This window comes from Mixophyes fleayi, chromosome 9, assembly GCF_038048845.1.
Source record: "Mixophyes fleayi isolate aMixFle1 chromosome 9, aMixFle1.hap1, whole genome shotgun sequence".
Classification (NCBI taxonomy): Eukaryota; Metazoa; Chordata; class Amphibia; order Anura; family Limnodynastidae; genus Mixophyes; species Mixophyes fleayi.
Window position 1 is genome coordinate 47,819,104 of NC_134410.1, and position 14,437 is coordinate 47,833,540.

Consider the following 14,437-nt stretch of genomic DNA (forward strand, 5'->3'; position numbering starts at 1 on the left):
AGGACATCTTGAATCGTGGGTCATAAAAGAGACAGGACTTAACAAAAAGTGAGTGGAGTTTTGTTGGAATAGGGGTAGGACTTATTTTGTCACAATTTTTGTGATTCTAAATGTTGGGAGGTGTGTATACATGTACAAGACTCCTCTGATGGTCTGGTCTGATGACCATATGCAGTCCTTATCCCGAGCTGGTTGGTACGGGCAATAACAAACCAGAGTCATCCCCCTGAATATACTGTACATGGGTGTTTAATACAAGTTACGTGGAGTGTACATTAGTGGTGTAATTTGGTGGTGAATTGGAAAGTCATAAAGAATTGTTGGACACCAGGCCCTCTCACGATGAAACAAAAATGTAAAAGCTTTATCCAGTAGAGTTTCTAACCTAACGGTTGCAATGTTATTATACCAGTATATTCTTTAGCAGATGTCATATGTTACTTAAACACCTCACTCCTCCTGTATATCATACCTCCCAATATTTAGTATCACAAAATTGGGATAAAATAAGCCCCGCACCTGTTTCACCCAAATTTCACAAAAAAATGGACAAATGAGTAAAACCCCACCCACTTTTTGTTAAGTATTTTGCAGCCCGTGAATCTGCATATCTTGCTAAAATCAGAGCAGTTTGAGGTATGTGCACATACTTAAGTCACCATATATGCTCATATATATGAATGACTGTTAAATACCTGGGGGTAAATGTATCAAGATAAGAGTTTTCCGGCGGGTTTGAAAAGTGGAGATGTTGCCTATAGCAACCAATCAGATTCTAGCTGTCATTTTGTAGAATGTACTAAATAAATGATAGCTAGAATCTGATTGGTTTTTCAAACCCGCCGAAAAACTCTCAGCTTGATACATTTACCGCCTGGTGTTTCTGGGCACAGCAATCCCACAGCATAACAAGTCACTGCTTCTCACACACACAGGCACACAGTAGACTGGAAGTCAGAGGTTTTTGCACAATATCCACTCCAACAGAGACACTGCTAATATCATTAGATGCCAATATCCAGGGAACTTATTTCTTACACCGATCAGCCATAACATTAAAATCACTTGCCTGACATTGTGTAGGTCCCCATAGTGCCACCAAAACAGCTCTGACCCATCGAGGCATGGGGGTATATTTACTAAACTGTGGGTTTGAAAAGGTTGGGCTGTTGCCTGTAGCAACTAATCAGACTCTAGTTATTTAGTACATTCTTCAAAATGACAGTTAGAATCTGATTGGTTGCTATAGGCAACCTGCACTTTAGTAAATATAACCCATGGACGCCACAAGACCTTTGAAGGTGTCCTTTGGTATCTGGCACCAAGAAGTTACCTGCATAGCCTTTAAGTCCTGTAAGTTACTAGGTGTGGCATCCATGGCTCGGATTTGTTTTTTGCAGCACATCCCACAGATGCTCAATTGGATTGAGATCTAGGGAATTTGGAGGTCAAGTCAACACCTTGTACTCTGTGTCATGTTCCTCAAATCATTCCTGAACTATTTTTCAGTGTGGCAGTGTGCATTATCTTGCTGAAAGAGTTGAAATTATTTAATTATTTTTATAAGGTAGTCTTTTTCTTTGGGAGATACTCCGAATAATTCTATATATTTTTTATCTTATTTCCATTTTGGTACATATACAATATTCTATCTTTCCACAGCGCAGCCACTTTTCTTTTCTCTTTATGGACATTTGTTGATGCCTGTTTTCTGCAATAAAACCATAGGCTTGCAGCAGTGGGAGATACTGTTTATTGTGAATGTCTCTTTACCTAAAACACCTTTTTTTTTTTAATATTGTTCTCCCCATCAGCTTCTGTGAGCGCCGATTAACCCCCTAGAGGGACAATTCCTTTATCTTGCTGAAAGAGGCCTCATGGAATACTGTTGCCATGAAGAGGTGTACTTGGTCTGCGGCAAGGTTTAGCTAAATGGTAAGCTAGATGGTAAGTGTCAAAGTAACATCCGCATGAATACCAGGACCCAAGGTTTCCTAGCAGAACATTGCCCAGAACATCGCACTGCCTCCACCTGCTTGCCTTCTTCCCATAGTGCATCCTCATGCCATCTCTTTGCCAAGTAAACAACGCACATGCTACTGGAAGTCTACATGATGTAAAAGAAAACGTGATTCATCAGACCAGGCTACCTGATTCGATTACTCCTTGGTCCAATTCTGGCGCTCACATGCCTATTGTAGGCACTTTTGGCAGTGGGCAGGGGTCAGCATGGCTACTACAGAAACAATCTGCAGCTTTGCAGCCCCATATGCAGCAAGCTACAATGCACTGTGTCCTGACACCTTTTTTTATCACTTGCTGCCTAATATATCCTACCCCTTTACAGGTTCCACTGTAACGAGATAATCAATGGTATTTAATTCACTTGTCAGTGTTTTTAACCTTGTGGGTGATCAGTGTATATGTGTGTGTATGTATATATATATATATATATATATATATATATATATATATATATATATATATATATATATATATATAATGTCCCAATATCCAGGCACTCTGCTGCCTGCATACCTCCCATTCTTCGGGGACCATTCTCTGCCCAAACTGGAACTGATCCCAATCTCCCCACTGTAAAAGTTTTTCAACCTGCTGGCAGGTTAAAACCTTCAGGTTGATATACTAAGAGTAGCCATGCTCCCCTCACAGTATAGGGGCACGTTTCAAGGGGGCTCTTTCTTCTAGTAGCTCTCATAATGTAGCTATGATGCCTTTGCAGCAACCCCCCTTTCTATATGGGGATCCATTAAGAATGTTGCCACAGTGTTTTGAAGTCGCAGTCCCCGCTTTGGGGGTTCTTATTGGAGACTCTTCCCCCTTTCCCAATAAGAATCGACCCTGGTGGCTACTTGCCTCACATCTCTCCAGTACCAGCAAACACCACCCCTCATGCCCCTGTACCATCCTTGTACTGTCCTTTCTCTGATATCTCCTGACACCTCTCCTCTCCTCAGTACCTGCTGACACCACACCTCTTCCCCTGACTACCTCTCTTCCTCCTGTACCATCCTCCCTCTGGTATCTCTTGACACAACACCTCTTTTTTCTTTTTGATCCTGTCTGGCAACTCCTGACATAACGTCTTCTCTCCCTTTACCACCCTCTCTCCGGTATCTCCTGACATCGCCCCCGCCCCAATCAATGCTGCTGAGCACTTTCACTGCAGTCATCCGTCCCGGGCGCTCAGTAATCTGCTTACTGATGGGATCTTGCGAGAGTAAGACTATGAGTCTCACTCTTGCGAGATCTCTTCAGTAAGGAGCTTACAGCGCTCCGCAGAAGGAGGACTGCAGTGACAGGTAAGCATTTGGGGGGTGGGCCTCACGGTGGGCGGCTCACATTGGGGGCCTCTCAGGGGAATGGAGGCCCCCTTAGTCCAGGGACCTCCATTCCCTTAATCCGACCCTGCCTATAATACCCCACTCAATAGTCCCCCCTACATCTTCATCCTCATCTCCCTTCACCCTCTCCTCACAAGCAATGACCGTCGCCCCTCCTTACTGATTGCCTCCACTTACTCCTGCTTCCAAAACTTCTCCTTCTCTGGAACTCATTTCCTCTCCAAATCAGGCTTTCCACCTTCATCCAAGGCTTCAAGCATGCTTTCTAAATCCATTTCTTCATCAGAGCATACCAGCTCTTCTCCTAATCCACCCCTACTCCCTTATTCACTCTGTCCTATGCCTTCTGTGTCACCCTGTTTGTCTATCTCTCCACCTAGATTGTAAGCTCTCATGAGCAGGGACTTTTTCCCTCGTGTTCTCCCTCTCATATTACTTAAGCCACCAGAAAACCTGTTTTCCCTTCAATCCTTAACCAGTGGCTCTGATCTGTTTGGCTGCACCCACACACCTGTGTACAACCTCAGGATTGTGCTATTTTGCTCTCCCCCACCTCTAGTCATTGAAAGGGTTTATTCCCAACCGAGCACTTCATTCCCAGCTGGTTTAGCTACTCATTTACTGTGTATTCTACTATTTTTGCCTTTATTGTAATGTCCTCTATTTGCTGTATTGTTTAACTATATTCTTTATGTACAATACTGTGGACACTTTGTAAAACTCCAGCAAAATTTACTGGATTATTTAGACAGTTACTTGACACAAAAGCTGACATTCTGGCCTAGTGTGACTGGCATTCTATCTTTTCTGCTCCTACATAGTTGTGGTAATCCCACTTTACTCACTCACACTGGGGTAGTGGTTGACCTAACTCCATTCTTAGCCACACTTTAGAGACTGGCAAATTCAGCCTCGGAACTCACAGGTATCTCTTGGCGCAAACAACTACGCTCACACTATTCCACTCACAAACATGACAGGTTTTCATCCTCCTGCTCTTGCACATCTCGCTCTCAGCCTCACTCACTTCTCCATCTCCCTCTCTCTGTTTTCCAGAGCACTCTCTGTCGGAACTCAAACACAATTGTGCAACAACAGCATTTTGATAGCTGGATCCTGGGTTCACATAACAATCTGGTTTAGTCTGTATAGCTTGATAGGCTAGAGTCAAAGGGGTACAAGACTTGAAATCTAACCCATCACTTACGCCCTTCCCTCCAAGCCAGTGTGCAGCTTGGCTCTGGGATTTTTTAACTTTTCGTGATAGATTTGTCTGGGCACGAGAAGCTAAAACAGTACCTTACAAGGACCACATACGGTAAAGGCGTCTATACAGCTTTACAATCTCGGTTATATTTGTCCAGGAATAATACTCAGAGTATCCTGCCTCTCGCTCTCCACATCCTGAGAATTTACTGCAGACATTGAAGACAGTTTGCCCACATCTGTTTGTATTATGCTCCGCTCAATGTACAGTGATGCATAATTTGTTGTTGCTTTATAAATAAACAATCATAATAATAATTTCAGATGTGCTGGTCTCTAAGAAAGAAAGTAAACTTTGTACATTAAGGGGCATATTCAATTAGCTTTCGGATTCGCGGTAACGCACGTTACCGCAAAAAGTGCGCGTTCTTGCGGGTATTACGGTACCGCATTAACGCGGATTTTCGTACGCAACACTATGGGCTGCGAAGGAAAATCCACGTTATTGCGGTAACGTGTATTACGTTTCGCGGCTGTTCTGGCGCGTTACCGCGAATCCGAAAGCTAATTGAATATGCCCCTAAGGATTTAAAAGCTGGAACTGTATCTGGTGGATATCACTTTCCTAGGATTGGGACCTTATCTAAAACCATACCCTCCTCCAACACAAATAAAGTACTAGGTTGCACAGCCTAATTTTCTGAGGCAGATCTACTCCATCTGTTGGTAAAATGAGCAAAGTTTGTAACCTTCCTTAACTATGGTTGGCAAGAGGTTTCCTGCAATATTTTCTCTCGGCCCCGACACCTGTATAAACAAGTAGGAGTTGGTGTACAACTGCTTTAGCCCAACTGACTTTTATCCTATCTTTCAATGCAGCTTTCATCCTTTCATATTTTGCTATATTTCAGATTTTCTTTTTTTTTTACCTTATTTAGCAATTATAATAACAGTTTTGAAAAAGGTTGTTTTTTTTTTTATTGGACTTTTTAATACATTTAAACAGACTGTCTAGATAGCGTTTAGTGGCAGTGCAGAAATAATGTAAGTATGTGATGGAAGGGGGGGTGAAAGAGAACAAGGGCCGAGATGATCTTAATCCACCATTCTCTACAGTTTATAATGGGCTAAACACAGGTGTCCTTTTCAGAGGGTTAATATGCTGGCACCATTTTCCACAAAACCCGCCGAAAGATCAATGTAATGTTTACAAGTAACTTTATGACATGACTTTTCATATAAAAAAAAATTCACCCCTTTTAAATGAAGTAAAATTGTTCGTTAAACCCTTACTTTTGAGTTCATACAGACTGACAGGGTTTAAGCAAAAACAAGAAGCAATTCTTACCTTTATCACACATAGGGATTGCAGTGCTTTCTAGGGGTAGTGGGGCAGGTCACACCCAGACACTCATGGTAAGGACACTCTAGTGACATCTCAAGGCAAGGTTTACCCACACACATAAAATCATGACTAGTGTATCTTCATCATTGACTCAATGAAAAAAACAAACCATAAGGGTCATAAGTTTTTAAGGAAATTCCATCAGTAGTGTGTTGTTCATGATTATGTCTGTTCACAGTAGGCTGGGTTTAAATAATTATTGCTCAGCATTGTTCAGAGCTCTCCCATATTCTTATGGTGCAGTTAGTTTAATGAATTCACATTTTCTTTACATTTATATCCTTGAAAATGAGATTGTGTGTATACCATTAGTCTTTTTGCTGTCATATGAATGAACAATCATATTTATATACTTTCCCTTCAACACAAAAAGGGTAAATTTATCAAGTGGCGGGTTTAAAATAGTGGAGATGTTGTTTATAGCAACCATTCAAATTCTAGCTGTCATTTATTTAGTACATTCTACAAAATGACTACTAGAATCTGGTTGCTATAGGCAACATATCCACTTTTTTCATCTTGATAAATTTACCCCCAAGTTTTGTTGCAGAGTGTAAATGGCAAGTGTGTCTGAGAACAAGGAACCCACCTAAAAATGCAACCTCTCCACCCCATTCCCATTTCAATAATCTTGCTGCAGAAAAGGAAATATCTGGCCCTACTCGACTTAGCAAGGAACACACTCATAAGGCCACCCACTGGCCGGTGAATAGTTCTGCTTCTGCGCAAATGTCATCTTGCTCCACCTAACCATGTCTTTTGACGTAAATCTATGTTCATATGACCTATGCAATGGAGGAGCTCATCAACTCTGCTGTTTTGTGCTTCGTAAATGAGGCTCAGCGTCTCTTCATTATAATAGGCTAATCACAGATAAAAGCATTATTTTATTATTATTATTTTTACAGAAATTACACACACACACACTCTATATAAGTTTTTGGGTAGGACGCAACATATCTACTGAGAATCCAGATAAGATGTATCAAGCACATTTGAAATGTTACATATATTCTTTCCTTATTTGTCACAACAGGCCTTGGCAGGAATCTAGCAATTTGTGACCTTTTAAAACAAAAAAATTCTATATACATTTAACCTATACCTGTTAAATCTCAACCTCTCAAGAGAAGCTAATAACTTTAAAAACTTCTTCCGTCATAAAACAGGAAAAAATGAATTGCAAATATCCTCTTACCAATTGGCAGATAAGATTCACTTTAATACCCTGATTTTTGATAAGAGTTATCTGTAGTGTCATGGCATAATATAGTTTTTTATGCTTTCTGAATGTTTTTATATACCTCCTAAAAGGAAAACTCCACTCATTTAATACCAGCCCTTCCCAACTGTTTGAATTGCAGAGGTCCCTTCCCCAGGATGCATGATTTTCCCTGAGATTTCCTTCATGTGCTGCTGGTCTCACACTTTGGCCAATATGATTTTACTAACATACACCGATTTTTGTGTCATGAAGTGTGAAGCTTCTACGGCTGGACAAAAATAAAACTCAAAAATAATTAATCGTCTTTTATTGAAAATGTACATAAAGGTATTAAGTGAGATAGTGCTGGTTCTTGGTTCTATGTTCAGCAAGTAAATATGTATTCAGTATTTTACCATCTGCACATTATTTTCATATAAAGCAGGATTAGGTAACTTGTGGATATCCAGTTGTTATGCAACTGCTACAGCACGCCGTGTGACTGGAAAACATGCTGAGAATTGTAGTTCAACAGCTGCAATTCCACAAGTTTCCAGCCCTGAATTAGAAAGGACAAAACACAAATAACAAAATAAATACTGTTGGGAAATATGCCATTATCCTTTATGAACAGCATAGTTCATGGACCCACCATCCAGGGGGAGACTAGCAAAATATTCCTACTTCCACCATCAGTGAATTCATCTGCAATATGCATTTAGACAGTGAGCACTTAGAGCAGGCCTGGCAACCTGTGGCTCTCCAGGAGTTTGTGAAACTACAAGTCCCAGCATGCCCTGCAAGCTATCTACTGGTAAAGCATGCTGGGGCTTGTAGTTTCACAAATACCTGGCGAGCCACAGGTTGGTTAGGCCTGACTTAGAGGCCTTTGTCCACTTAAAATGAGGTAATTTTGGTTTAATTCTCCATTGTGCATTTAAAATAAAATTTCCAGTTGTAATCGCTTGGCTTTGAACATAGAAAGTTATGCTAAATAAAACCACAGTGATTACAGTTATCTTTCAAAAGATATAGATCTAGTTTGAGAAGCAGAGATGTCAGAGAATACAAGCTGGCAGAGTCCATTATCTTAAATGGTTTCCAGGGAGATTTCCTGTGGTATTAGGAGCATAATGTCAAACTAGTAGGACAACCATTGCTGAAGTTATAAATAAAAATATTGTAGAGTATTTTTAGTAGTTTACTTAAGATTTTGATATTCACGCCCTGTAATTTGTTTGTATACAATTCTGTTAAGTGAGGCTTTATAATGGACATTCTTACTTCAGGCAATTTACTAATTAATGGGAGCAATAGTAAAACGTAATGGCAGTGTAATGGGTCATTATCCTCCGCTTTTTTCCCCCAATCCATACTTCTGTCATGTTCATTTTAGCAGATGGTCTCAGGGAAGTAACGAGAAGTCTTTTTAGGAAGGGTGTCTTTCCTTCCATTGCATGTGCGCCTCATCCTATTGTGGGCACCAGCATCATTTGTACATATATGGACCCTGAATATTTTCTTATTGTGCATAATTTTTAGACCTGGACAAATACATGGAGCGTTCCAATGTAATCAGCTTGTCTTCTTATTGGTGACCTGTACTAGCATCTGATCCATAGCCATGAGGATAACTAGTGCTGTGCGAGAGGGGCAACTGCCCGGGTGTAAAGCTCAGGGCAGTGCAGACTAGTTAATAATTTAGATTCAGTAGAGGGCCAGGGGGGTGTCTGATTTCCTTCTTGCTTTAGGTGCTAACATTTTAGTTACAGCTCTGTAAACAGCATTCTGTCCTCAAGATGACTGGAATAATCTCAAAGGCCTGAAGCCCAATACTTAAGTACTGTAAAAATACAAAGGCTGAAGGAGAAAAGATTTTGTAGAAATTAGTCTCTCCCCTGTCCTGGCTTCAATCCCCCAACCATAGCGGTGTTGCCCCACCCTCTGCTGCAGAGTTCCAGGGCATCATAAGCTTTTCCACTCCTTGAGCATTTTTCAGAAAGAAGGAAATTCTGAGGGCCAGCGACAGGCTTGGACTGGTAACTAACATTATAATACAATCTGCTGGGCCCTGGGTGTGTGTTTACACATCCTCACAACGGTCTCAATCCCCACTCTGAGCTACACTCTCCCCTCTCCTCTTGGCTCAGCTGTGCCCTCACATAAGTAGTGACACCCCTGTAGTTTGACTTCCTTCAACGTCCTTGTTTGATGTATATGGTTTTCCTCACAGTCCAATACTGCTCGGACCACTGAAGCACTTTGCAAATAAACAATAATAATAAATGTTATTGTAGACATTTTTTTTTTATGTTTAACAATAATTAGCCTTTACAAAATATATTTCCGTCATGTATGGCTCTTACTTTTGATTAAAATTAATTTAATATTATAGCAAGACTAGATGTTGAGATTCAATAAAATATATAAACCTATGTTCAGCAATGTATGTACTAACTCTTAAATACATGAAATTACAAATAATGTGACTCTGTAAATTCGCAGTTTCTTCAACTTGTGCACCATAAGGAAGCAGTAGATTACTTTTTTGCATGAGTTGACTGTTTTTTTTTTTTTTAAATCTTCTATATATGAGACCTATTATTTATGTCTATGCCAGGGCTTTATCTATAGAGATCGCCATCGCAGCTCACGGGAAGTAGAAGCACGGTACTGTACCGAGAGGTCCGTTGGATCTCCTTTACACACGGTGGGCTTGATTTAGAGTTCAGAGAAAATCTAACTAAAGGATGCAGACTTCTACCTGGATAAACCAGGTTAGTGTAACCGGCGCAAATGTAATTTTATTTGGGAAAATCCCCCCCCCTTGCAGCGCAAAGTATCAGGATTTCAATACATGGCACTACACTTATCAGTTGTTGTTACTGAAATGGTTTATGAATAAATCTTTTTGATACTTTTCTTGTAAACTTTGAACACCTGCGAGTGTGGTTCTGTTGCTATAATTCTAAGGTTCCTCGAAGAGTCTTTTCTACGTCACCTAGGCTGTTGCCTGCTTTATACGAGAGTGCCCACTCCCATGTTGTGGTACATAATGTATACAACGCATACATTGTAGGGATATACCAAATCTTGGTTTTGGTTTGGTATTCCGACATAATTCAAAGTATTCAGTTGTGGTCAAATCCTTTTCCAACAGCAAACTGAATTCAATGTTTATTATAAGATGCGTGGTCATTAAAGCAAGGATCCAATTGCATACTGGCCACTGACATACTTTCCAGGACCTCCGCTGTCACTGCAGCATGCCACAATCGTTAGGACCTATGAGGCCAAGCACTTATAGGCCTGTATGACACCTGAATCCCAGACCACTCACAAGGTCATTTAGTAATACTGAGTATTGAGAGAGCAATATGGAGGGATTTAAATGGTTGGGGAGTTGCTGGGGCTTGGGAGCTGTGTGCAATACATCGTGGCTTTTGCAGGGGGTCACTGTGCAATAGGAGGTTGGCAGTTGGTAGAGTCTCTGTGCAACAGCTACCTGGCCGTAGGTTGGGGTGTAAGCTTGGCAACAGCTGGCTGGAAGTTGGAGGGAGCTTCTGAGCAAAAGGTGGCTGTCAGCTGGGAATACCTCTCTGCAATATGTGTTTTGCAATGTGCTTGTGTGTTGGGGATATGCAGGGGGTATTTCTCTGCTATATGTAGTTTGCAATGTGGAGAGATATATCACAAGCAGAACATTAGGACTCTGTAGATATAGGACACATCAAAAGTAGAGATGAGCGGGCTCGGATTCCGCTAATCCGAGCCTACCCGAACAGTGCGGATCCGAACGGGATCAGAGCACTGTTCGGATATTTCCGGCGGGCAAAAAAATGAAAACGAGGCTCTGTCGTCCAAGTCTCGCATCGAATCTCGCAAGGGGTGGGAGGGAGGGCCCAGAACAATTCCATCTTGTACCTCTTTTTTTGGCATTATGTGCTCAAGCTACCTCGGTGCAACCTTTTGGCCTAAAAACAATATTGTGAGGTGTTCAGAATAGACTGGAAATTAGTGGAAATGATTGTTATTGAGGTTAATAATAGCGTAGGAGTGAAAAAAAACCCACAAAACTGGTTATTAGCACTTATGTTTTTTTTCAAAATAAATTTCCGAATCCAAAACCTTAAATCCGAACCAAAACCTTTCGTCAGGTGTTTTGCGAAACAAATCCAAACCCAAAACCTCAAGCAAATCCGAATCCAAAACACAAAACACGAGACACCAAAAGTGGCCGATGCACATCCCTAATCAAAAGATCTGAGATACTGCAGTTGCATAATAAATTGTAACCGACAGAGCATGTTGGAATTAGCATAGTAAAGTGAATCAGTGAGCAGCAAGCAACCAGAATAACTGGTTTGTATGAAAGGGCAAATATACTTTTTAGTATGTTGTCCAAATAGGTTTTGTTTATTGTAAAAGGCAGAGCATACAAGAGAATATATCTTCTTTAAATAGAGTGGGTTATACAAGTATCTACCTACAGCCCCCACAAAGGAGCAAAGCAATCTTCTTGAGATTGGAAGGCAGTTTCAGGTTCACCTACATAAAGGGGTTTTCACAGTAAATGCAGTAAGATATGGAATGCTCTACCAGAGGAAAGGACAGCTGTAGATTCAAAGGAGTGCTTCACATATTAAGACAACCTACATAATTACCAATTTTAATGTTATGCTTAAAATTATTGACCCAGTGTGGAATGGACATAGTGTTTTTGAGTCAAATAAACCTACATCAGGATTTACTTCAGGGAGGTTTTCATTTTCAATAGCATTTAAAATTCAATGCACATGTGTATTTTCCAGCCTAATGATCATGGCGTACCTTATATCATTTAAGAAAAAAAAAAGTATGCATCCAGTATTGCATGGCAAGATCCAGTGGTCTATGCCCAGTGCCATCACTTGTGTTGCAATTTAAATTGTTAAATTAAAATTATGTGCTTTCAATATAATCTAAGATTACACTTAACTGTTAATTATTAATCCACAACAGTCACTTGAAAAGGATTCTCCCCTAGACATGCTGCCTTACCATATGTTAATAGAGCACATTCACCAAACTCAGAACTGCTTTTGAAAATGGCTTTTTCATCATTGACCTGAGCAATGCTCTTATGGGTTAGTAGAATAGCAAAATACATATAACCTATATCCATAGGGAACAAGGCAATTACATGTAAGTACTTTTGTTACGGATGAACATTAATATGAAGTACTTCTTTTAAGTTGTGTTATCAATACATTGTATACACCTTCAAATGTTAACCCTTTTCCTATCATCTCAATGTATACCATGCAAGTCACAGAAGAACAGCAATGGTTAGGATTAATAATTTTCTTTTATAAATTACTTTTTCCTCTCCCATTCCCAGATAAAATGGGACGTCTAAATCTTCTACAAGGAGCAGTCTTCTCCTTCAGTCATACGCAGAGACAGATTAAAAGAAGCTATAGAGAGAAAAGAAGGAGAGAGAATGTGTAATTATCAGGACAGAGAGATATAAAAGAAAAGACAATATAGTGGTTAAAAGACAAAACAGTCAAATAGAAAGCAATGCTGTTATTCAAACCTTGGAAAAGTCAATGCAAGCCAGTAGAATATATAAACATTATATATAGTAATGTCCATAATACGATCTAGGTATAAATATTACTTTGAAATAGCAAGTACCAGCTTATGTGACAAGCATCCAATGAGATTATACCATATTGCATCACTGTAGGTGATCAGGGAATGCCTTCATCTCTCTGCTGTTGTAGTATCTTACTCCCCTTCAGGCCTGGTCAGACACTCACCGGCTTTACAAAAGAGGGCTGGAGAATGAAGAGTCCGTGGTCCTCATTTACAAAGTATTAACCGGCCAAGGAGCAGGACAAGTTCATTTTTAGTGTTGCAGTGCACCTCGATTTCTGCCATAGCACATGGGTGGTGCAGTGCAAAATTACATTTCATTTTGGAGACAAAGGACCTGAGTCATAAAGCAGAGCAAGGCAAAAAAAGAAATACATTTTTCTCCTGGACAAACCATGTTAAAATACAAGGGGTGCAACTAGTTTATTATTTTGCACATAAGGAAAATGGTGGGTGTTTTTTTCATGTAGCACACAAATACTTTATATTTCAGTGTAAAAAATAAAGCTATAAAGTTGATCTAGGACATGCCCTACTCTAGCTAGAAATCTGCCCCCACATTTTAAATTTTCCTCCCCCTTCAATACAACATGGTTTTGCCAAGGTGCAAAGATACTCCTTTTTTGATTTACTCTCCTTAATGACTCAGGCCCACAATGTTTGAAATTGGACTTTTAATATGACATTTACACTTTGCCCTGTGCACATTTCCGCAAACCTAGCCACACCTCTGGTTTAGGAGTGCGAAAAGTAGGCATGCACCTGGATATGTGCTGGGCAGATCATCTTACCAAGGCACATCTAGGGGTAAATGTATTCTGCTGCGATTTTTTTCAACTCGCCGGAAATCGGCAACTTTGAAGCTGAAATTTAAAGCGGCGATTGCTTGTAAAGGCAAGTTTACCTTTACAAGCCATCGCCGCTTTAAATTTTAGCTGCAAAGTCGCCAATTTCCGGCCAGTTGAAAAAAATCGCAGCATAATACATTTACCCCCTAGTGTGCTTTGTAAATGAGGTCCAGAGTGTGCTCCACATGTGCACCTGATTGCTACATTGAATGGCTATTCATGGAATAACATCCAGCTGCTGGCTAAAGACTACCCAACACAAAACATTCCCCATTGGGATATCAGATAAGGAAATTACTAATGAGTAAAGTTACTCTTCTGATCAAAATGTGCACACGGGTCTAAGAATTTTCTATGTAACAATAGTGAAGTTTGTCTCCTAAACTTCGAGCTACAGGATTAAAAGCATCTTGATGGCTTCAGGTACATTAACACAAAAGGTAAAAAGACAAGGTAGTGATCAAGTTACCACAATGTATCACCCAGCAGTCTCTTGACAACTGTCAATAATATAGTTGCCCTCCATCCTTGGATGGTGATTGGTTTACTGGCTGTCTGGACAACAGCACCTTGAAGAGCTTGGTGACAGGTGAGTCTGCAGCATCGGCTAAGGTGGATGATGCAGCAACACCTACAAAATAATCTTTTTTTTTAAATACATAATATTTTAATATATTAGTTAGGGTGTTATGTGGTACTTTGATACTTGGCATGCCTTTTATAAACTTGATTTTTTTTATTAGCAATCTAATATTTTAAATTTAATTTA

The 14,437-nt window shown here is 40.2% G+C and overlaps 1 protein-coding gene across 1 annotated transcript in view; it reads right to left on the reverse strand.

The window, feature by feature from the left end:
* Positions 1 to 11,577: 11,577 nt before the first annotated feature.
* The window catches only part of SEPTIN6 (septin 6), a 47,164-nt gene continuing 44,304 nt past the window's right edge, over positions 11,578 to 14,437 (reverse strand). The window contains exon 11 of the mRNA XM_075184292.1: positions 11,578 to 12,636. Within this exon, the coding sequence (XP_075040393.1) occupies positions 12,627 to 12,636 (10 nt within the window). The 3' untranslated portion in view covers positions 11,578 to 12,626. The remainder of the gene's footprint in view (positions 12,637 to 14,437) is intronic.